Source organism: Pleurodeles waltl, chromosome 9 (genome assembly GCF_031143425.1).
Source record: "Pleurodeles waltl isolate 20211129_DDA chromosome 9, aPleWal1.hap1.20221129, whole genome shotgun sequence".
Taxonomy (NCBI): Eukaryota; Metazoa; Chordata; class Amphibia; order Caudata; family Salamandridae; genus Pleurodeles; species Pleurodeles waltl.
The window spans coordinates 771,397,455-771,420,989 of NC_090448.1; the positions used below are offsets into that span (position 1 = coordinate 771,397,455).

The window sequence follows — 23,535 nt, forward strand, 5'->3', positions numbered from 1 at the left end:
GGATGTTCTGTAGGAGGAAAGCACCTATTGTAGTCGGCTAGCATTGCTCTGAGGTCGGATAATAATGAGCTAGGAATATACAAATCCTCCTGATATGGTTGATCACTTGCGTAGTACGGTGGATCATAAGTTTCGCCGTACTCCTCATCGTCATCATGATACTTTATGTTCAAATGTGAGGGGCTGTGTGCTGTCCCAAATAGACCCTCCTCATCCGAGTTGTCATCACCCTCCAAAAGATGTACTCGAATTAGAGGGGTTATCTTACCAGGAGAAGTATGCTCCAAAGTAATTCTTGCTATTTTCTGTCTTCTGCGGATTTTTTCCCTCGTTGACGAGCTTGCCGATTGAGACGTGGACCCCTTCGTCGACGGTGTAGTCTGAGCAGTCGTCGATGTTGTCCACATGGAAATCTTAACCGTCGACGGCTTCATGATGGAAGCTACCGTCGACGGGGTCATCGTCGAAGACGGCAATGAGGAGACCGTGGTTACTGTCATAGACGATGACGACGTGTAGGTCTTCATCGACTGACGTCGGCGACGTTGTTAGACACGTCGATGATGTTGTCGGGCGGCCGTTGACAGTATTAATCTAGAAACCGTTGTTGACGGTGGAATGGCACTCACCACTGCCGTCGATGAGGATGTCGTTGACGGTATAGTTTTGGCCAATGGCCTGTCAACTGTAGGAGCAGAGGAAGGCCTTTTAAATGGTTCAGCAGACTTAGATGGAGGCACAGATTATGATTTTCCAGGCCTTTCAGAACTGCTGACATGTCCTCTTTCCCCTTTTGTGGAGAATTTGTGAGGTGATGAAGAAGGGCTGCGGCCTTCGTAAGACCCTGAAGTGGTCTTTTTGTAGGCCTTTCTTGGCTGCTCTGAGGAAGACCTTGAATGAGGTCTAGGTCTCTTAGATGACTTATTGGAAGATGTGGAAGAATCATCGCTGTCTTAATCAGAGACTGAGTTGTCTCTAGATTTTAATTTCTGCAGCCATGTTAATAATCTGCCCTCCCTATCCTTCAGGGTCTTAGACGAGAAGGTGCAACATACCTTGCAGTCCTTGGCAGAGTGGTCTGGGTAAAGGCAGTATATGCAGTCCTGACAAGGGTTTTCAGAGTGTAATCTCTTTTCCCCACAGGTCTTGCAGGATCTGAACAAACCCTTCTTTTCCTTGTCAGATATGTTGTAGGCATTATCAGCAATCACTCAGATTAAGTTTTGAAGAGAGTAACCTTGAAGTTATGCCAACAGATGTGAAGAATAGAGCAGAGCTCTGAGGAGACTCCCTAGCACGACGTGCAGTAGAAAACCTGAGATGCTGGAGCTTCTCTCTGGAAGGTTCTAGAGGGTGGTGTTGTTGGATGGACCCTGACATTTTGTCCTTTTTCTTAAAATGACTCTGATAGAATGCTAACCTGAAAGGCCTAGGGCCTTTAGGTTTAGCCCTATGCCAATACTACTTGATGAAAGGTACCGGGGACCGCCATCTCGACGACTGTAGGAGGCTGGCCTGGCTTGTAGTGGGTACCAAAGGCACTTACACCTTATGCCAGGTCCAGTTATCCCTTATTAGTAGAATAGAGGTGTTTCTAGCAGCTTAGGCTGATAGAAGGTAGCTATGGCAAAGCAGCTTAGGCTGAATTAGGAGACATGCAAAGCTCCTACTATACCACTTATATCATATGCACAATATCATAAGAAAACACAATACACAGAGTTACTCAAAATAAAGGTACTTTATTTTTATGACAATATGCCACAAGTATCTCAGTGAGAACCTCAGTAAGAAGGTAAGTAATATATACAGGTTATATGTACACAAACCACAAATAGGAAGTAAGAGTCAGAAAAGTAATGCAAACAGTGTAGAATTACAATAGGTTGCAATAGGCAAGTATAGGTCTAGGGGCAACTCAAACCATATACTCCAAAAGTGGAATGCGAATCACGAATGGACCCCAGACCTATGGGAGCTTGTAGAGGGTCGCTGGGACTGTAAAAAAACAGTCAGGGTGTCCAAAATACCCCACCCCAAGACCCTGAAAAGTAGGAGTAAAGTACACCTACTACCCCAAGAGAGCACAATAGTCGTGATAGGGGGATTCTGCAAGAACAACAAACACCAGCAGTGCATGGACAACAGATTTCCGGACCTGAGGACCTGCAAGGCAAGGGGACCAAGTCCAATAGTCGCGACAGTGTCCAGGGGGGCAGGAGCCCAGGAAACCCCGGATGAAGGTGCAAGGAAGCTGCCTCCGGATGGAAGAAGCCCGGAATTCTGCAAGAAGGAAGAGGACTAGGAACTTCTCCTTTGGAAGACAGATGTCCCACGTCGTGATGAAGCTTGCAGAGGTGCTTCCCTGCGCAGACATACCGCAAACAAGCCTGGCTAGCTGCAAAGGTCGCAGTAGAGGTTTTTGGGTGCTGCTGAGGACCAGAAAGGACCAGGATGTCGCCCCTTGGAGGAGGAGACAGAGGGGGCGCTCAGCAACTCAGAGAGCCCTCACAGAAGCAGGCAGCACCCGCAGAAGTACCTGAACAGGCACTTGGAAGATTTGTGACCCGGAGTCCACACAGAGTTACAAAAGAGGGTCCCACGACGTCGGAGGCCGACTCAGCGGGTTGAGCACTGCAGGACGGAGTGCTGGGGACCCAGGCTAGGCTGTGCACGAAGGAAATCCTGGAAGAAAGCACAGAAGCCGGAGCAGCTGCAAATCACGCAGTACACAGGTTTGCAGTCTAGCGTAGGGAGGCAAGGACTTACCTCCACCAAACTTGGACTGAAGGGCCACTGGACTGTGGGAGTCACTTGGGTAGAGTTCCTGTGTTCCAGGTACCACGCTCGTCAGGATGAGAGGGGACCCAGAGGACCAGTGATGCAGTCTTTTGGTGCCTGCGTTAGCAGTGGGAAGATTCCGTCGACCCACGGGAGATTTCTTCTGTGCTTCTGGTACAGGGTGAAGGCAGGCGACGCCCAGAGCATGCACCACCAGGAAACAGTTGAGAAAGCCGGCAGGATTAGGCGCTACAATCTTGCTGGTAGTCGTCTTGCTACTTTGTTGCGGTTTTGCAGGCGTCCTGGAGCAGTCAGCGGTCGATCCTTGGTAGAAGGCGAAGAGGGAGAAGCAGAGGAACTCTGGTGAGCTCTTGCATTTGTTATCTGAAGAATTCCCCAAAGCAGAGACCCTAAATAACCAGAAAAGGAGGTTTGGCTACCAAGAAAGGAGGATTGACTACCAAGAAAGCTAAGAGCCTATCAGAAGGAGTCTCTGACGTCACCTACTGTCACTGGCCACTCAGAGTAGTCCAGTGTGCCCCCAACACTTCTGTTTCCAAGATGGCAGAGGTCTGGGACACAATGGAGGAGCTCTGGGCACCTCCCCTGGGAGGTACTGGTCAGGGGAGTGGTCACCCCCTTTCCTTTGTCCAGTTTCGCGCCAGAGCAGGGCTGGGGGATCCCTGAACCGGTGTAGACTGGCTTATGCAGAGATGGGCACCATCTGTGCCCATCAAAGCATTTCCAAAGGCTGGGGGAGGCTACTCCTCCCCAGCCCTTCACACCTATTTCCAAAGGGAGAGGGTGTAACACCCTCTCAGAGGAAATCCTTTGTTCTGCCTTCCTGGGACCAGGCTGCCCAGGCCCCAGGGGGGCAGAAACCTGTCTGAGGGGTTGGCAGCAGCTGCAGTGGAAACCCCGGAAAGCAGTTTGGCAGTACCCGGGTTCTGTGCTAGAGACCCGGGGGATCATGGAATTGTCCCCCCAATAACAGAATGGTATTGAGGTGACAATTCCATGATCTTAGACATGTTACATGGCCATGTTCGCAGTTACCATTGTGACACTATACATAGGTAGTGACCTATGTACAGTGCACACGTGTAATGGTGTCCCCGCACTCACAAAGTCCGGGGAATTTGCCCTGGACGATGTGGGGGCACCTTGGGTAGTGCCAGGGTGCCCACACACTAAGTAACTTGGCACCCAACCTTCACCAGGTGAAGGTTAGACATATAGGTGACTTATAAGTTACTTATGTGCAGTGGTAAATGGCTGTGAAATAACGTGGACGTTATTTCACGCAGGCTGCTGTGGCAGGCCTGTGTAAGAATTGTCTGAGCTCCCTATGGGTGGCAAAAGAAATGCTGCAGCCCATAGGGATCTCCTGGAACCCCAATACCCTGGGTGCCTCAGTACCATATACAAGGGAATTATATGGGTGTACCAGTGTGCCAATGAGAATTGGTAAATTTAGTCACTAGCCTGCAGTGACAAATTTAGAAAGCAGAGAGAGCATAAACACTGAGGCTCTGGTTAGCAGAGCCTCAGTGATACAGTTAGGCACCATACAGGGCACATACTATGAGCACTGGGGCCCTGCTTGGCAGGGTCCCAGTGACACAAGGGCTAAAACAACATACATACAGTGAAATATGGGGGTAACATGCCAGGCAAGGTGGTACTTTCCTACAACAACGATTAATGATTCAAGCATGAGACTCTGTGAAAGTTCCAATACTAGAGTAAACATTGGTATCATAGCCTGAATATCCTTGACTCGCTGCTCAGGAGGATAGGCGCAAAATTGGTCTGTGCCCAGAACAGCTCCAATGAAAGGGAGCATCCAGAGAGGGAGTCAGGTGTGACTTTGGCACGTTTATAGTGAACCCCAGCGAATGCAGGATATCTGCCGTAGACTGTAGGTGGTAGACGACAGCCTGGAGCAAACTCTCCTTCAACAGCCAGTCATCGAGGTAGGGGAAGACTGAAACCCCTAACCTGCGTGGATGAGCTGCGACCACTGCCATCACTTTGGAGAACACCTAAGTGGTGCTGGTGAGGCCAAAGGGGAGCACAGTGATTGAAAATGCTTGTGGCCTACCACGAACCGCAAGTAACACCTGTGAGCAGGCAGTACAGGTATATGGAAATAAGTGTCCTGCAAGTCCAATGCTACATTCCAGTCTCCGGGGTTCAGGGCAGATAAGACCTGGGCCACAGTGAGCATTTTGAACCTCTCCTTCCTGAGGTAGAGATTGAGGGACCGGAGGCTGAGAATAGGGGGGAGGCCCTTGTCCTTTTCGGGCACCAGAAATTAGCAGATATAACAACATGACCTACTTCTGGCACAGGGACCCTCTCTATGGCTCCCTTGGCCAAGAGAGACGTAACTTCCTTGCGGAAAAATGCTAGGTGATATCCTCAATTATCCGATCATAGGATGGTGGCATGGTGGGAGGGGTAATCTCGAGTAGCCCCTGCGGACTATTTGCCGCGATGGCGTTCCAGCAGGGCAGGTGATGGCAAATCCTGCCACCAAATGGTCCCTGGTGGGGAAGCACCAGATCAGGAAAGCCTGGAGGCTTCAGCAGAGGAGGTGGGGTGGACTGACTAGACCGCTGGTTCCAGGATCCACAAGAACACTGGATCCCATGTCCACGGCCACTCAGAGGCTGAACAGCATGCACAGCATGGTGGTTGGTGGGGAACGGACGTGGTTGGGAGCCCCTTCTGTAGCCACGAAAGGGGCGAAAAGCAGACTAAGGGGGTGAATGACCGCAGCAAAGCCATGGGACTGAGCCATAGCCCGGGACTCCTTAAAGCACTCGAGTGCCGAGTCTGCTTTGTCCCCGAAGAAATGGGCGCCATCAAATGGCATTTCTATCAAAGTAGACTGAACATACTCTGAAAAGCCAGATGTCCGTAACTAGGCGTTGCGCCTCAAGGCCACCGTCGAAGCAACCGATCTGCCTAGAGAGTCAGTCGTATCCAGCCCACATCTGATTGTGAACTTAACTACGTCTCTCCCATCAGCAACAGCCTGGGAGAGAATGGCCCAGGCCTCCTCCGGGAACAGTGGTAACACTTGCGCAAACATGTCCCATAAGGTAAGGATGTAAAGACCTGAAAGGCATGCCGTGTCCACGGGCCGCAATGCCATGCTGGAGAACAACTTTTTCCCAAGGTGGCCCAGCCTCTTTAATTCCCTATCCGGATGTGCGGAAAGGGACGCACCATGGGGCGTTGAGGCTAGCATGACCAAGCTCTAGCGGGTGGGGTGTTGGGTCAGGAAAGCTGGATTGATAAGCACAAGCCTGTGGCGGCAGGAAGAGCGCCTGTGCTGGGTTTGGACCAGGTCCCCAGCAGGACATCTATGAAGGCTTCATTGAAGGCAAAAAGGGATTCTGATGTGAAGTCACAGGCTGAGAGACTGGTCCGGACAGCCACCAAAAGCAGCTTGAGGCCCAAGACCTCACCCGCTCTCCATACCACCATGGAGTAGGAAGCACCCTCCAGACCGCTGACTTCGACCAGTTCCTCAGTCCAGCCCAAAGGGTCCTCAAACTGGAATTCCAAAGAGTTCAGCCACCCCTCCACACTCTCTTCGAATATGTACCCGTGAGAATAAGGGTCAGGATCTGATCTAGGGACAAAGGTCCCCGCCGAAGTCAGACTAGGCATCGAGCAACGCCGGTCATGCTCCGTATCGAAGTTGGCAACTAGTATAGGATCAACGCCGCCCGCGGGCCCAGGTGATGTCAGAAGCGTAGACGTCGGGCCCATCATTGGGGAAGGTCGCAAGGGTACAACCGACACCAGTCGGGATCCAAAAGCACATCCATTGGTGCCTCTTGGGGCAGACTTCAAAGCTGCCGGCGCGGAGGCCGAAGGGACCCTTTCCAAACCTCCGGGGCCCAAAGGCTCTCCAACAGGGCCGGACTGCCCGAAGATGAGGCGCATTGCCTCGTAAAATTCTTTTAATTGGGCAGTGTTGGCTCTGGCTCCTAGAAACTCTGGGAGGAGTGGAGCCGACCCAGAAACAGGCTCCTAAGACAGATACCTAGACCTTGGATGCTCCTTCTCCACGTTGCATCATCCGACTGACGGGGTGAAGTCGAAGAACGCTTGTGCTTCTTTGATTTCTTGTGCTTACCTGAACGACCCAATGATTAGGAATGGGACGAGGAGGAGGTAATGGCTCTGCAAGCGGTCTTGGGACCTTCCTCTCGGCTGGGAGTGATGCTGAGCCGGACGTCCAACAGCAAGCAGTTTTAGGGACCGCTCCCTCCAAGGCTCATGGCCCAGCAGTCCGAGCACAACTTCAGGTCATGGTTGTGCTCCAAGCACCACAAACACAAAAGGTGGGGATCCGTCACCGACATCATGCAGGGACAGGAGTTGCAGGGCTTGAGGCTGGTCTTCCGTGATGACATCTTGACACATCATAAGTACAAAAAACACAGACAAAAAGTTGAAAGGCCAGTCAAAAAGTAACCATAAGGGTAGCTCTCTCCGGATCTGCACATAGGCCGGTGCGGAAAGAAAAGAACTAACGTCAGCAGGCTGGGGTGGTGCCTACATACGATTCGCTACGTCATATCCAGCAACCACGATGCCAACGACAGACTTGGAGTCGACCGACACCACCTAATGGCACGTAAGGAAACTGCTCAAAGAAAAATCTTCGAATCCAGACTGACGCCTGAGGAAAATTCTAAGGTAAGGGATCTGCGATTAGAAACCTCCATCAGATAAAGGGATTCATAAGCCCCAAGAAAATACTCATAATCCTGGTGTTTCGGTGAATGTGCTCAATAAAAGAAAGTAAAGTATGATAATAGTGGGAGAAAAACGTTGGAAATTGGCAAGGCATAAAAGCTATCACTTACTGGGAAGGAGCCTCATCCTTTATCTCCAACACAATATTCTGTCCCTTACAGAAGCTCTCGCCTTCATAATGTAGTTGTCCATCTTCACACCTTGCAGAAAACTGCTGCTTATCGGTCTTCAAACCCGCTGGGATAAATACAAATAGACGAGTGAATGTCATTAGGTAACCGGATTGTCCATGTAGTCAACACATTGGATTCACTGAATTTTAGGTTAGCCACAGATTTAAATATGGACAGAAAAACATCTTTGCAACTTTCTCCAGAGTCTGAACATGTTACAGCATTTTTATATTGAGCTGACTACCTTTATCATGGATGTGGCAAAAATAGCACTTTCCTAGCAAATGAAGTAAGCTGTGATGAAGCAAGACATTTAACTTTCTCATCGCTCTTTGTGGTTTTGGTAGACATTCTGGCACAATGGCAACTAAAACATAAAGAACCACTTCTCAAGATTATTACAGGGTGATCCTCCAATCAAAATCAAAGCAAAAAAATAAAATAAAGAGTGCAAACCTGCCTAACAAATCACAAATTGCTCGGCAGTACCAAGCATTCAGCAGTGCACACCTCACAGAATTTGCAAATGGAAGACAAAGTAGGTATAAATGCATTTTCTCTGGGTCTGGTAATTCTGGGTCTGCAAACCTGATAATTTTTGGCCCAAAGACACTAGGCCTCTTTTTACCGGATGTTCACCAGGAGAAACCTGTGCAGGCATGACCGCAGCCCAGCCCTTGGCAAACCCCTGCATTTTTCTGGGGGAGAAAACAAAGACTCTATTCTGAAAGGCTCAAACCCACTCCCCACTTAAAACTGCACTCTCTCCACTAACCCCAAAGGAAGGAGAGTTGCAGGCATTGGCACAGCTCATGCTGCCTGCAATGCCCCATCAACACCCACCTGCCTGCCTGCCCAGTCAGAGCACATCAAAGTGGAGCAGACCATGCTCCTTCTTGGCTGCCCTGTCCCCCAGTAAAAAACAGCCCTAGACTGGGAGAAGAGCCCCCTAGGAAAAAATAAGCAACCACTCTCCACCTCCTCAGAGTACACCACAGGGAAAAAAACAACCCTTCCCATCACCTACCCCAGACATTATCCCAACTCCCACCAGACCTGCTAACATTTTCCACTTGCTCAGTGCAGATGGAAAATGTAATTGGATTTGTCCCCGGATTCGGGATAAGACACGCCGCCGCCAGATTCATTCTGGACCACCCTCGATGAGAACACATCTCCCAACACCTGAGGACCCTCCACTGGCTACCGGTCAATAAGCGTTTCACCTTCAAGCTTCCACACACACGTACAATGCAGGACTAGCCTACCTGAACCACTGCGTCTCCTTCCACACCCCCGCCAGATCCCTCCGCTCTGCCCAGATGGCCCTGGCCACTGTCCCCCTTCATGCGCAAAACCACTGCCGGGGGACAATCTTTCACATACACTGCCGCAAAGAGCTGGAATAACCTCCCCCTGCACCTCAGACAAAGCAAGTCGCTCACAACTTCAGGAACAACCTCAAGACGTGGCTCTTCGGATGAGGCTCCTCCCCTCCCCCCCCCCAGCACCTTGAGACCCCACACTTTACAAATATTGATTGATTGATTGTAAAAGGACCCGGTATTCCCAAGTCCATCAAGTTATTCCACATTATTGGAAAAACAATTGCTGGAATTTGGAGCGGCGATAATGGCCAGAATTCGATATTTAGGACGTCAGGTTCCTTGCAACATATTCTGCAAAACTCATAATGAGGGCTTTGGACAGCAATGCCTGAAGCAGATTAGCAGAAATTGATGAAACCCAACGTTTAAGTTTGAGCTACCTACTGCTTTACTTTCAGCAACCTACCTTGTTTGTTATGAAGAAAACAAAAGTGAAACAGCATATACTAGTTAGTGAGACCGCTGGGCTTGGAAATAACTAATAAATTCTAAAGCTTATTTCACCACTAATTAACCGCCTACTATGATCAATTTGCTTAGTATCAACATTATTCAAGCGTCATACAAGAACCCACATCAACTTCTATCAAAGATGTAAGAGGAAGAGATAACGGGATATCAACAGCAGTGACTATGGGAAATCTTATTAATCTCAACTAGTCACCATAATTCCTATTCCAGCACCTTCTTCTCTGAATCATGGGCTTCCTCATGCATGTGAGGCAGGACTGATCACATTCAGGTGATGCACTATTCTCTATCTGACCTGGTTGATGGGTTGCACAGGTTAAAGCTTGTTCTATCCTTTCAAAGTTATTTGACGTTCCTCGATAAAGTGGCATTGTCCTTCAGGTTCTTCTTGCAAAGCACACATCAACGCTCAAATGTCCAATTAAGTTAACATTATAAAGATGAATGTTTAATTATCTACTGAATACAGATGTGTCTGCACATATGAATAACAAGTTCAGAATTGGCAACAAGAAAGAGCGTACACAGAAATAAACATTTCCCAGTCAAATCGGTTTCCTTACCCAAAGCACCACCAGCAGAGGTACTTACCGTCTGATTTTCTTTTCTGTGGTGACACTGCGGCAGCTTTAGCCTGGAAATCCAAAGATAATAGGGTTATTTGGGATACACGGGCACCAGAGTCTATGGGGAGAATAGTAAAAGAAGTGAAAAGGATGGTAATATTACACATTAATTGGAAGCCTACACACAGCCAGCTAAATGCCCCGACCTAGCACAGCTAGGTTAGAACTCAATTTTACAGAAATATTTTTCAAGAGTGGCATAGTCGATAATGGTGATCAAGTTTAATTGGGCCATCTACATTTCATAATATATAACCAACAATCGATAAAAAATATTTTAAAAATACTTTTTTTTTTGTAAAACCTAGCTGAAAATGTAAGCTTTTTCATTATGAAAAATCAAGTTTAGTAGACTTATCAGGTCATATAACCAATCACCTGAAACAAAAAGTAAAAACAATAATTACAACCTGACCCATATAATTGTTAAAACTGATTATATTTTACAACATTTTTGAACAGCAAACCTATGCTCACCATATTCTAGAATTAGTTAAAGCAAAAGGAAAAATCTATGAAGCGCCAACCGTACAAATACAGGAGAGTTGCTAAAAAAAAAACTATTGCACACTCAGGAGAGCATAGTAGCCTTTCTGGGATAGATCACCTTATTACGCACCACCAACAGGCTCAACACTTCACTGAGATCTGCAACTTCGCGAGGGGGATATCAGACCACTCCCCGGTTTGCACTCATTGAATCTGGGGCAGACTACGCAGTGGGAATCATCCCAATTAACTCCTGGTACCTTAAACAGTGACTCGTAAGGAAGGGACTGATTAGTGCCAAAGAACACTACTTTGCAGAAAATGAGGCCTCAGTGGCCTCTGTGAAGACCTTGTGGGAGGCCTAGTGGACCGCGATAAGGGGACAGGTGATTTCTCTTCTCATATGTTACAAAAAAGATAAAAGGCCTAAACTTGAGGTCTTGGGGGGGGGGTATTTTAACACTGGAACAGTACTTACTACATCAACCTGACCCACACTTAAGTCGTCCCCTAGCCCTTAAACAGAAAGAATTCCACGGCCTAGCTGCTGATGCTGCTAAAGCTATGCAACGGTCCATACAACACCGCCTTTAGAAACTAGGGAATAAAACAGGGAAACTACAAGAGAGACCAGACCAAGAGATGGGTTCTAGAAATCAGGAAACAAGAGGGTGAGCTGGTGCGAGAAAAATACTAGATAGCAGCTGCATTCACAGATTACTATGCACAACTCTATGCTTCAGCAATCTCTACCACAGTCAAATATGTCTGTCCCCTGCTACAAGACATACGCCTGCCACGCCTCCATGTATTGTGAGAGCATACAAACTGGGCCAATGCCACATGATCAGCAAGTGGTTACAATCGGACTCCATAAAGAAGGGATGCCACCAGAAGACTGCACCTCCTATAGATCAATATCACTTCACAATGCTGAGGCAAAAATCTTAGCAAAGGTCCTCCCCGTGCACTTGATTTAAGTGATCCAAACACTCATCCACCTGGATCAATCAGGCTTTACGCCCCACAGATAACAACACAACCTAGACCACCTGCATGGGATACTGGGGAGATCAATGGCTCTACAGGAGCGAGCACTGTTGCTATCACTAGATGTCAAAATGGCATTCGCCAACAGTGAATAGGATTTTATTTTTGAAGTCATGATCAACTTTGGCTTTGGTTCTCACTATATCACTTAGGTCAGACTCCCTTACATGAGCCCAAAGGCGCAAGTGAGAATGAAGGGTGGCCTGTCCTGAGAGTTTCAAGTACAGAAAGGTGCGCTGCAGGGCTGCCCGCTGTCTCCGTGGATCATCACGTTGGCACTAGAGCCACTGGAGACTTGGAGGAATGGGAGGATAGGATATCCTTATATGTGGATGAAGTGCTCTTTTTTGTGACTGACCTGGAGCGCAATCTAGATAGACTGATGCAGATTATTAAGCTCTCTGGTGAGCACTCGGTTAACCAATAAAGTGGCACAAGCCTATTATATTCCTACTGAAAGGCCAGATACAGCGTGCACAGCTGTTTGGCGTTAATTTCAGATACCAGCTTCAGCTACCTAGGTATATACGTTACGCCCAATGAGGAGCTTTTCTTTAGGAGACTCCTGCTCCTGCTACTCGATCGACTACGCTGAGAGGTCCAGCACTGGAGGTCCTTGCCACTTTCCTTGTTAGATTGTGCAGCACTTTTCAAACTAATGTCACTATCCTGCTTCCTCTACAAAACATCCATACCAGGTTCCAGAATTCTATTTTAAGGCTATTGAAAATGAAGTCTGAATGCTCCAATGGAATGCTGGCCCAGCAAGAATAGCTGTGCCCAAGCTAACTAGGGGGTGGTTTGATGGAGACATAGCATTGACAGAAATTTGGAAATACTACTGGGCTGAGCAGTTCACTACGATCAACCAGCAGGCCTTCCACCTGCACTCTGAACTTGCCATCCAAACAGACTGAGCAGTGTTGGGTCCTCATGGATACTTGGGAGCCCTATATGGAGACATGGAGCGGTGGCCCTTGCCAAACTTCAAGTGGCCTGTAATCTGTTTATCGCACAAGACCTCAGCATACCTGAATGGAAAGCGAAGCTCATATTGTTGTACAAGGCAGCTTTGGGGACCCGGTGGAGGCAACCAGGGTTTGCTAAATGGAACCTATTGGGGATTTCCAAAATAGGCGATCTCTGGGCCAGCAGAGATGTCCTTCCTTGGGCTGAATTACAATGAGACTATCACCTGCCCCCCTGGGGCACAGAGATACTTACTGATCCGACACACCCTTAAGACTGTTTTCCATAAAGGTGTAAAGATTCCCGAGTCCTCACTGCTTGAGGACCAGCTATTAGATGAGTACATAACATGTAAAGGCAGTTCCCCGAATTATTTTAAAAAAAACACTAAAAAAAAACACCTAAACCACACTCCAAACTTACTAACATGTCTACGGAAGCAATGGGAGCTAGATGTGGGTGAACTAGAGGATAGTGAATGGGAAGAAGCCTTAGTTGTCCCTAGAGAAATTGCCATTTGGTCTGGGTATTAACCCAACTACACTTCTTACATCATTCTTACTAAACCCGCACCTCGCTGGCAAAAAAATGTAGGGTAGGAGATGGAAGTTGTGCGTGGGGCTGAGGATAGGAGGGCACTTTCTTCCACATCCTCCGGGACTGTCCCGAGACACACCTATACTGGGAGACAATTATCATCTGCCTGACTATAGTAGGAGGGGAAGGTGTTACTGTGTCAGCAAAACAATCTATCCTTAACTTGTAGGGAACCACTGAGGTGGGCAGAGCATAACGGTTGTGGATGATGCTGGGACTGGCGGTAGCCAACAGAAATGTGGTGGGACTTTGGGGGGCAGCCCATGCTCCGGACCTGGAGGCTTGCAAAAGAGATATGGACTGGTGAATGTTGGCATAGTGGGTGGTATACAGAAACAGAGGCTGCCCCCGGTAAGTGGGGCAAGATTTGGAATTGCTGGAAGACATATCAAAGTAGAATATGTGATTCAATAGGCTGAACTGAAAACAATATGTCCTATCTGAGTGATGCAATATCTGTGCTCTTGCCAATGGAGGAGGGGTGATGGAGATGTGGATGGAGAGACCCTGGGGACCCATGATATGCTGTAGGATGTGACAATGCTAATCTTGTAGACCCTTGATATGTTTTAAATAAAACGATTGTTAAAGATAACTATTTCAACTGTCAAGTATTTAACACAAAAGAAATGTGTCAACAGTTTGCCATATGGAACTCCATTATTACAGTCAGCTATTTTAATGTTCTAGTTTCTCCGAGAGTATTCCCAGGAACAAACAGTAGATAACAGGTAATACTGACCACGCTTTTCGATTTCGCCCACTGGGTTAATAATTTTCTCTGTGATGTGTTACTCAGGTCATCAAAACCAGACTTCAGAAATGCATTTTCTTATACTCAAGTCTTATTATCTTGTAGAAAAATGGAACAATCTGGGTCACAGCAGACACTTCCCTTTCTTGTGATTTTAGAGCCTCAATAGCTTTGACCAATATATTTTTATGCTTAAAAGTTGCCCAGAGCATGCTCCAACATGTAGATGACCCACTAGAGACCAAACTCAATCCACAGTGCTTTAATCACTATACAGCAGGGAAATGTATTAAGGGCTCTTTTTCTTAAATCCTCAAGTTTACAAATTTTGGGATAGAACCTAGAATAGCTGCTGAAGACACATACAAAGTTATAGGGATTATCTTTGTTGTTGAGCTCTCTAATACTGGTGCCGCAGATAACCCGCCGTACCAGGTAAGGAATTATTTTAAACTTCCCAAAGACATCAAGGTAAAACTAATCATAGCATCACTGTGTTTTCTGCAGGTCAAGGCGCTCATCCCTAAGTAGCTGAATTCGTTACAAGTGACCAGTTTTTCACTACTTGGAAAGTAAGGCTGCTTTTTCCTAATTTCACAAAAACCCAGTCTGTACTTGTAGGAGGCAGGCCCAGTGAGTGGTGGACCCCTATGTGTTACACCTTATACTGGGTCCAGGCAATCCTTATTAGATAGTGTTAGAGTCTAGGCAGCAATGGCTCTCTAGTGGTAGCTGTGGTGGGCAGCCAGGACTTATCTAGGAGGAGTGTGAAGCACTTGCAATACCACAGTAGTCGCACAGCAACTTATCACACATGAAACATGAAATAAATCACAGTGTTGCAAAAATAAAGGTACTTTATTACAAGGACACCAAACTAGATTACTATAGGCAAACCCCCTTAAGTACGTGCCAGGGCAGCAACCGGGGGGTCCCTGGACTGATGCAAAACGGTTTTTGCCAATGTGCATTTGAAAGCATACCGGTGGCTTGGGGAGCCTACCCCTTCGAAGCCATGTAACACCTATTTCCAAAGGGAGAGGGTGTTGCCTCCCTCTCCCAAAGGAAATCCTTTGTTCTGCCTTCCTCTGCCTGAGCTAGTCAAGCAGCAGGAAGGCAGAACCCTGTCTGGGGCGTGGCAGCGAAGCAGGCTGCCCAGAAAATCCCAGAAGATTGGTAGGAGTAATATTAGGGGTCCTCTAAGGTGCCCCCAAAGTGCATGGAATCATACAACCAATGCTGGCAACAGGATTGGTATACGATTCTGATATGGTTGATACCAAGCATGCCCAGGTTTGGAGTGTAGGAGGATGGCCCTCTATGTAGTGTACAAAACTAGGTACATTTGTGTAGTGGGGTCAAGGCAACCACACGTATCCAGAGGCTAAAACTAGATCACCCAATGCTCTAATTTTTTAGGTAGCTTGGTCGAGCAGTTTGGCCAATCATGGAGAGGTGCAAAGCATTTGTTGTACTCACAGCATCAATCATGCATCTCATACATTCGAAGTAATAACTCAAGACCAATTTATAAAAATATTTTAGATTTCTATATAAACTTTAAGACCAAGATGATCAAAATTGGTTAAGTACTTTTTCAGTTATGAATTTTTGGAGTTTTAATAAATGCAGTCTTTCTGCGCGTAATTACGCACCATAGGAATGAAGAGGCAGTCACTTTAAAAAGGTATATAAATTAGTACAGTTATGTTACTAGGTTCCGCTTTTCAAGGTTGGTCGAGGTTGTCGTTGGGCACACTGTGCCAGCTGGCGAGGCTCGGGTAGCTCCTGGTTCCAACGGTAGCATCGATGGAAAGTCTCTTGGAGCAGGTACAGGGCCATTCAGGGGGACCACTTGGAAAAGGGTGGTTCTTGCAGGTTTAAAGGTGGTGTCCTGGTGTCCCCTTGGGGTATTGAGGTCGCATGGGGTGTAGGACCCTGGGGTCACAGCTGGTTCCTCGTTGCAGGGCGCTGGCCGGCCGGCCGGTGCAGAGCAAGTTTTTGATCCAGGAGCTATGCCCAACGGAGTCCCCTGGAGCTGGAAGTAGGTATTTTTGAGGGAGGCTTACAGGACAACGGCAGCGCTCTGGAGGGAGGCCCGGTGCGTTGCTGAAGTCCCTCGACTGGGGCTTCCTTCTGATCTTTTTTTCAGTTCTGGTGGAGTTGGGTTTCTTACTGTCTGATGTCCACTGACCAATACCCAGGGGGTATTGGTATGGTACGGCCACCAGGGGGTGCAATGCCATCAAACTTGGTACACTTGAAGGGTTTGTCCTGGCCGTCGTCAGGCCAGCTGCGACTTCCAGTCCGGGAGATATCGGCCAGTCAGTGAAGTGACCTTCACTGGCTTGTTGGTTCTTTGCTGGTTCCTGAGTGGTACCTCCACTCAAAAACGAGATCTTGGGTGATTTCTGAAGCCTGGAGGTCCTCTGGGTTTCTTGGGGTCAGTTCAGTGTCAAGCTCCTCCGCAGCGGCGATCGTCGGGTCCTGGTTGGAGCAGGCAGGGTTCGGCACCTTTTCATGATGCAGCAGGCCCACAGTTCTCTTGCTTTGGATCTTCTTTCGGGCTGGTCTTCTCTGTCCTTTCAAATCTTATTTCTTGTTGTAGGGATTCCCACTAAATACTGAATTTAGTGGGCATTTTAGGGGAAACTGGTAGTGTCCAATGGGACATTTATCTTTGGGTGGCTCCACCCACTTTAGTGACCACTTCCTGTGGGACGCGTCAATTCCCTAAACCTGATTGGCTATTTTCCTTCCATCCAAGGTAAGGGGGAAAATGAAACAGAGGGTCTACCTTGCAGGCAACACCTTAGGGGTGCTGCATTCCAGGTCGGGACACTCCCCCTACTATGTGGTTTCCAGCCTTTGTTCCTGCCAAAAGTGGGGGCTTGTAAATGGGGAGGGCATCTGCTACTAGCAACAGGCCTGGGGATCGTGTTTCAAGGGTGGTAGCCCTTTGAAGCTCACTGCCAGGGCAGGGCACATTCCTGAGGGAGGGGGTGTTAGCTCCTTCACCCAGGAAGGGCACTGGTTTCCAAATCAGAGAGATGGGGCTCTCCCCCAAGGTTTGTATATTGGCTGTCTGGAGGTGTCAAGCTGGCTGGAACCAGTCAGCAACCATGCCAGGTTAGTTAGCTTTTGCAGGGGGCACCTCTAAGGTGAACCCTGGGTACATCTTATATTAAATGCAGTACTGGTACCAGTTTGGATTTATCATTCTGAGTTTGATATCAAACAACCCAGGATTCAGAACAGCCATGAAGTAGCTGGGAAACTCGGTTTGACCAGTGTCCAGCACATATATTAAAATGGCTGCTCTGTTCACTCACTATGTCCCAGATTTGGCAAGGAGACAGTGGGGGCATATTGCTCAAGCAGCTATGCCCTCTTATATAATATGGATCACCTTGCCTTAGGGCTGCAAGGCCTGCTAGAGGGGTGTCTTACCCATAGTAAATGCAGTGTATGGTGGACAGGGCACACAGGTAGTGTGCCATGTCGAGTTTGTGTTTTAGGTTTGCACCAGGACACTCAGCCTGCAATGGCAGTGCTGGGTGCATCTGGATGCAAGGCCGTAGAGGGTGGGACAATCAGTTCTTCTGTCCTTAGGGACCTACCCTTAGTACCCCATGCCCTGGATACCTAAGTACCTTTTATTGGGGTCTTATAGTGGTAGCTAAAGGTGTATCCAATTTCCTTTAGAATGTTTTTTGAGAAAGAAAACTGGCACTGGGAACCTGGTTAGCAGGATCCCAGTGCATACAGTCCAAATTGCATTCAGAAACCAAACAAAAAGTGTGTTGGGTGGGGGGAAGGGGTACTACAACAAGGTGCCAGTTTCCCACACAGAGTTACCATTATGTAGCTGGACACAGGTAGTGTGACCTGTGTCTAGTACATGAGTAAAATGGCTTCCCTGCACTTATGAGTACAGGGAAATGGAGCTGGAGTTCGTACGGGCAGGTCTCCTTATACAGGAGTGCCCTCAAACACATGTACCTGCACCCTGCCTTCTGGGCTAGAAGGGTATGCCAGAGGGGTGACTTACAGTGACCTGGTGCAGTGACCTATAGTGAAAGGGTGCATGCACCTCTTCACGCAGGCTGCAATGGCAGTCCTGCAGACACATTGCATGGGCTACCATAAGTGGCACAACACATGCTGCAGCCCATCGGGAACCCCTGGTGCATCAATGCCCTGGGTACCTAAGCATCATATACTAGGGACTAGAGTGGGGTCACCCGTATGCCAACTGTGGGGTGTGTTAAGTCCTAAGCACACAAATTTAGAGGGAGAGAGCACAGTCACTGGAGTCCTGGTTAGCAGGATCCTAGTGAACACAGTCAAAACACACTGACAGCAGGCAAAAAGTGGTGCAACCATGCCATAAAGAGGGTATTTCCTACACAGGAGGCAATGCCCACCCTTCTGCGGGTGAAGATCCGGGTTGACATGGTGGATGAAGTTCTGCTGCGGAGTCCAGGAGCTGCAGAGGAGCCCCTGAAGTCACAGAGGAACTGTCCCTCAATGGTTGCCGGTTACAGACAGGTCAGTGGCCATGAGGACCACCAAAAGCACAAGCAAATGCAACTGGAGCTGTTGGAGATGTGCAGAGCTGAAGAGAACCAGCAAGGTCCAGGGGACTTATCTCTTGGAAGTAAGTCCGGGCTGACCCTGAGAAGACAGGAGAGACAGCAGAAGCAGTTGGAGCCCCCACTGGGAACCCACTGGCTGCAGAAACAGTAAGTCGCAGTGAGGCCAAGGCAGCACACCTGAAGAGGAGTCCCAAATCGCTGGAGCAGCAGAGAGGAGTCCGTCCTTGCAGAGATAGAGTGATGGGGGCCGGGACTATTTGGAGCCTGAACATCCCTTGGAGCAGGAGTCAACAAGCCTTGGTTGCTGCAACAGTCACGGTGCACAGGGGTTCTGTCTTGGAGGAAGAGCCAAGAACTCACGGTCTCCCAAGATGGAAAGAATGAAGAGAGGACCCCTCAGAACCACCACCTGTGTTAGAGAATCTTTGCAGGTCCAGAGGACAGAAGATCCCAGCACCCAGACGTCATTGCCTTAGGTGCCTGCAGATGCAGAGAGTGACTCTTTCACTCCAAGGGAGATTCCATTTTTTCTTATTTTGTGCAGCTGAAGCCTTGTCGACCCTAGAGGATGCACAGCCGTTGAAATGTTGCAAGTTGCTGACAGGTGCCGTGGAAACAATGTTGCAAGGAGAAGTCATCTAAGTGTTGCAGTCTTGTTTGGTTCATGTGAAGTCCAGCAGTGGTTCCAGTGCCCAGAAGCAGAAGAGGTTGTGGCAGAGGAGTCCTGGTGGAGCCTTGCAAGCCAGATCTGGGGACCCACTGACAATGGAGTCCCTAAATAGCCCCAAAAGGGGCTTGGTCACTTTGCAAGGTGACTACCTATCAGATGAGGTTACTAACTGCCTAACCTGACCAGTCAGATGCTCCCACAGACCTCTGCCCATCATGTTTTCAAGATGGCATCAAGTGGCCACATGGAGGAGCTCTGGGCACCACCGTTAGGGTGGTGATGGACAGGAGAGTGGTCACTCCACTTTTCTTTGTGCAGTTTCGCACCAGAGCAGGGACCAGGGGTCTCTGGACTGGTGCAAACCAGATTATGCAATGAGGGCACCAAATGTGCTCTTGAAGCAAACGGGTGGTATAGGGAGGTTACCCCTCCCAAGACTTGTAAAACAAGTTACTTACCTTCGGTAACAAATTATCTGGTAGAGACTATCTAGCGGCAGATTCCTTACCTGAGATTTCACTGGCATCAGCTTTGAATCCAGAATATTTCTGCTGAGCAGTACCCTGCGCGTGCCGTCCGGTAGCGCCTTTCGGATCCGCGTGCGTCGCTCGGCTCTGCGTGGTGGCGTCAGCATCGTTGGAGACGTCTGCGATGTCACGGTTGTCTATATAGACGCCACCTCGGCACGCGTACGTCAGGTTTTTTTTCACAACTTCCCATGCCAGAAGCGCAGAGTCATGGAAGAACCAACAACTTTTGTTTTTATTTTACACTTTATTGGTTGAAGAAAAAAGACATGCCTTTAAGAAAGGGAAAAATATAAAAACATGATATGGAAAATGTCACTTACCCATTGTACATCTGTTCGTGGCATGTACTGCAGCAGATTCACATGCTATGCATGGCTCTTCCAACATCTAGTGTTGGGCTCGGAGTGTTACAAGTTGTTTTTCTTTGAAGAAGTCTTTTCGGAGGCACAGGATCGAGTGACTCCTCCTCTCGGTGACAGTGCGCATGGGCATCGACTCCATTGTTATATTGTTTTCCCGCAAAGGGTGAAGGAAGGAGTGATAGAGTATAAGAATATAAAGAGATATCCATGCAAGTGTAAATGTATCTACATATGTACAAATGTTAAACTTAAACGACTACAGGCTTCTGGGGAGGAGGAAGGGTGCATGTGAATCTGTAGCACTACATGCCACAAACAGATGTACACTGGGTAAGTGACATTTTCCGTTCAATGGCATGTGTAGCTGCAGATACACATGCTATGCATAGACTACAAATCAGTTAGTCCTCCTAAAAAATAGCGGTGGCTAGCCTGTAGGAGTTGAAGTTGTTTGAAATAGTGTTCTTAAGACAGCTTGGCGTACAGTGGCCTGTTGCTGTGAGAAAACATCAACACAACAGTGTTTAGTAAAGGTATGAGGAGTAGACTATGTGGCAGCTTTGCATGTATCAACCATTGGTATGCTTCCTAAAAATGCCATTGATGCACCTTTCTTTCATCTCTAGGAGTGATCAAAAGTTGTATTTTTGCCTTGATGTAGCATGTTTGTATGCATCTAACAATCCATCTTGCTAATCCTTGTTTAGATATAGGATTGCCTGTATGTGGTTGTTGAAAAGCAACAAAAAGTTGATTTGTTTTCCTAAAGTCTTTAGTTCTATCTATATAGTACATAAGAGCTCTTTTGAGATCTAAACTATGAAGAGCTCTTTCTGCAACTGAGTCTGCCTGTGAAAGAAGACTGGCAATTCCACTGTTTGTTTGATGTGAAAAGAAGATAATACTTTTGGTAGAAATTTTGGATTTTTCCTAAGTACGACTTTATGTTTGTGTACCTGGAAAAAAAGGTTCCTCAATAGTTAAGGCTTGTATTTCACTAACTCTTCTTAACAAAGTAATAGCTACAAGGAAGGCAACCTTCCATGTTAAAAATTGAATTTAACAAGAGTGCATGGGTTCAAAAGATGGGCCCATGAGTTTGGTAAGTACGATATTTAGATTCCAGGAAGGAACAGGTGGTGTCCTAGGTGGAAAAATGTGTTGTAATCCGTCCATGAAAGCTTTAATAATAGGGACTCTGAATAGAGAAGTATGTTGAATATTTCATAAATATGCAGATATTGCAGTAAGGTGGAATTTGATGGATCGGAATGCTAAATTTGATTTTTGTTAATGAAGTAGGTAGCATACAATATCTTTATAGATGCTGCGAGTGGATCAGTATTTTTAGATTGACAGTAGTAAACAAATCTTTTTCATTTGTTAGCATAACATTGTCTGGTAGCAAGTTTACGTGCCTGTTTAAGCACTTCCATACATTCGGATGGAAGTTTTAGGTAACCAAATTCTATGACTTCAGGAGCCAAATTGCTAAATTAAGACCATTGGGGTATGGGTGCATGATTTGACCTTTGTTCTGTGTTAACAAATCTGGTCTGTTTGGAATGAGGAACTACAGACAGGTCTAAGAGTGTTGTGTACCAGTGTTGGCATGCCCATGTTGGGGCTATGAGTATCATGGTAAGAGATGTTTGAAGCAGTTTGCTGACCAGAAAGGAAAGGAGTGGGAGAGGGGGGAAAAGCGTAAGCAAATATCCCTGACCAGTTGATCCATAGAGCATTGCCCTTGGACAGGGGATGTGGGTGTCTGGATGCGAAGTTTTGGCATTTTGCATTTTCGCTTGTTGCGAATAGGTCTATATCGGATGTTCCCCACTTTTGAAGTACTTGGGTGTGAATCTCCCATTCATGAGTTTGTCAGTGATTTCTGCTTAGGAGATCCGCTAACTGATTGTGTATTCCTGGAATGTATTCTGCTAATAGATTAATATGATTGTGAATTGCCCATTTCCATACTGTTTGGGTTAGTAGAGACAGTTGAGATTAATGTGCCCCGACCTGTTTTTTTGAGGTAATACATGGTCGTCATGTATGTTTTTATAAGAACATTCTTCTGTTTGAGAAGGGGCTGAAACGCTTTTAGGGCAAGAAACACTGCCAATAACTCTAGGTGGTTTATGTGAAGTTGTTTCTGTTTGGGATCCCATTTCCCTTGGATGGTATGATTGTTGAGATGACCTCCCCAACCTATCAATGATGTGTCTGTTATTATGGTCTGAGGTACAGGGTCTTGAAATCACCGCCCCTTCATTAGATTGCTGAGATTCCGCCATTGAAGGGATGTGTGCGTATGGCGGTCCATCAACAATAGATCTTGAAGCTGACCGTGTGCCTGAGACCATTGTTGTGAGAGGCATTGTTGTAAAGGCCACATGTTTATTCTTGCTTGTGGAACTATGGCTATGCAAGATGCCATCATCCCTAGAATTTCCATGATAAATTTTACAGTGTATTGTTGATTTGGTTGGCTATGTGGGATGAGATTTTGGAAAGCTTGTATCCTTTGTGTATTTGGATATGCTAGGGCTTTTTGAGTATTTAGAATAGCACCTAGGTAAGGTTGTACTTTGGCTGGTTGAAGTGTGACTTCTGCTAATTTAGAGTGAACCCTAGTGTATGCAGGGTTTCTATTACATATTGACTTTGTTGTTGGCATTGTATAAAACTGCTTGATTTTATTAGCCAATCGTCTAGATATAGAAAGACGTGAAAGTGTTGTCTTCTTAACTAGGCTGCTACTACTGCTAGACATTTTGTGAACACTCTTGGAGCTGTTGTTATGCCGAAGGGCAAAACTTTGAACTGGTAATGTTTTCCTGCTATGACGAACCTGAGGTATTTTCTATGAGGTGGATGGATGGGTATTTGGAAATACGCATCTTTGAGGTCTAAAGCAGTCATGTAATCTTGCTTTTGTAGTAGTGGAATTACATCCTGCAGAGTTACCATGTGAAAATGTTCTGGTAGGATGTAGAGATTGAGAGATCTGAGGTCTACAATAGGCCTCAGAGTGCAATCTTTTTGGGGAATGAGGAAGGATAGTTAGTATACACCTGTTCCTTGTTGAGAATGTGGGACCAATTCTATTGCTTGTTTTAGTAGTAGGGTTTGTACTTCCTGTTGTAACACAACATTGTGTACTGGGGACAATTTGTGGTAACGTGTTGGAATGTTTGGAGGGGTGGAGATTAACTCTAGGCAATAGCCATTGCGGATAATTGATAACACCCAATTGTCTGTGTGATGTTTTGCCAATGAGAGTGGAATTGTTGTA

General features: G+C 47.1%; 1 protein-coding gene across 5 annotated transcripts in view; it reads right to left on the reverse strand.

The window, feature by feature from the left end:
* BRMS1 (BRMS1 transcriptional repressor and anoikis regulator) overlaps positions 1 to 23,535 on the reverse strand; it is a 270,509-nt gene that overhangs the window by 63,827 nt on the left and 183,147 nt on the right. For all 5 annotated transcript variants that reach the window (XM_069207946.1, XM_069207944.1, XM_069207947.1 and 2 more), the window contains 2 exons: positions 10,187 to 10,229; positions 7,674 to 7,800 (listed from right to left, as the gene is read on the reverse strand). In XM_069207946.1, coding sequence (XP_069064047.1) covers positions 7,674 to 7,800; positions 10,187 to 10,229 — 170 coding nt within the window. The remainder of the gene's footprint in view (positions 1 to 7,673; positions 7,801 to 10,186; positions 10,230 to 23,535) is intronic.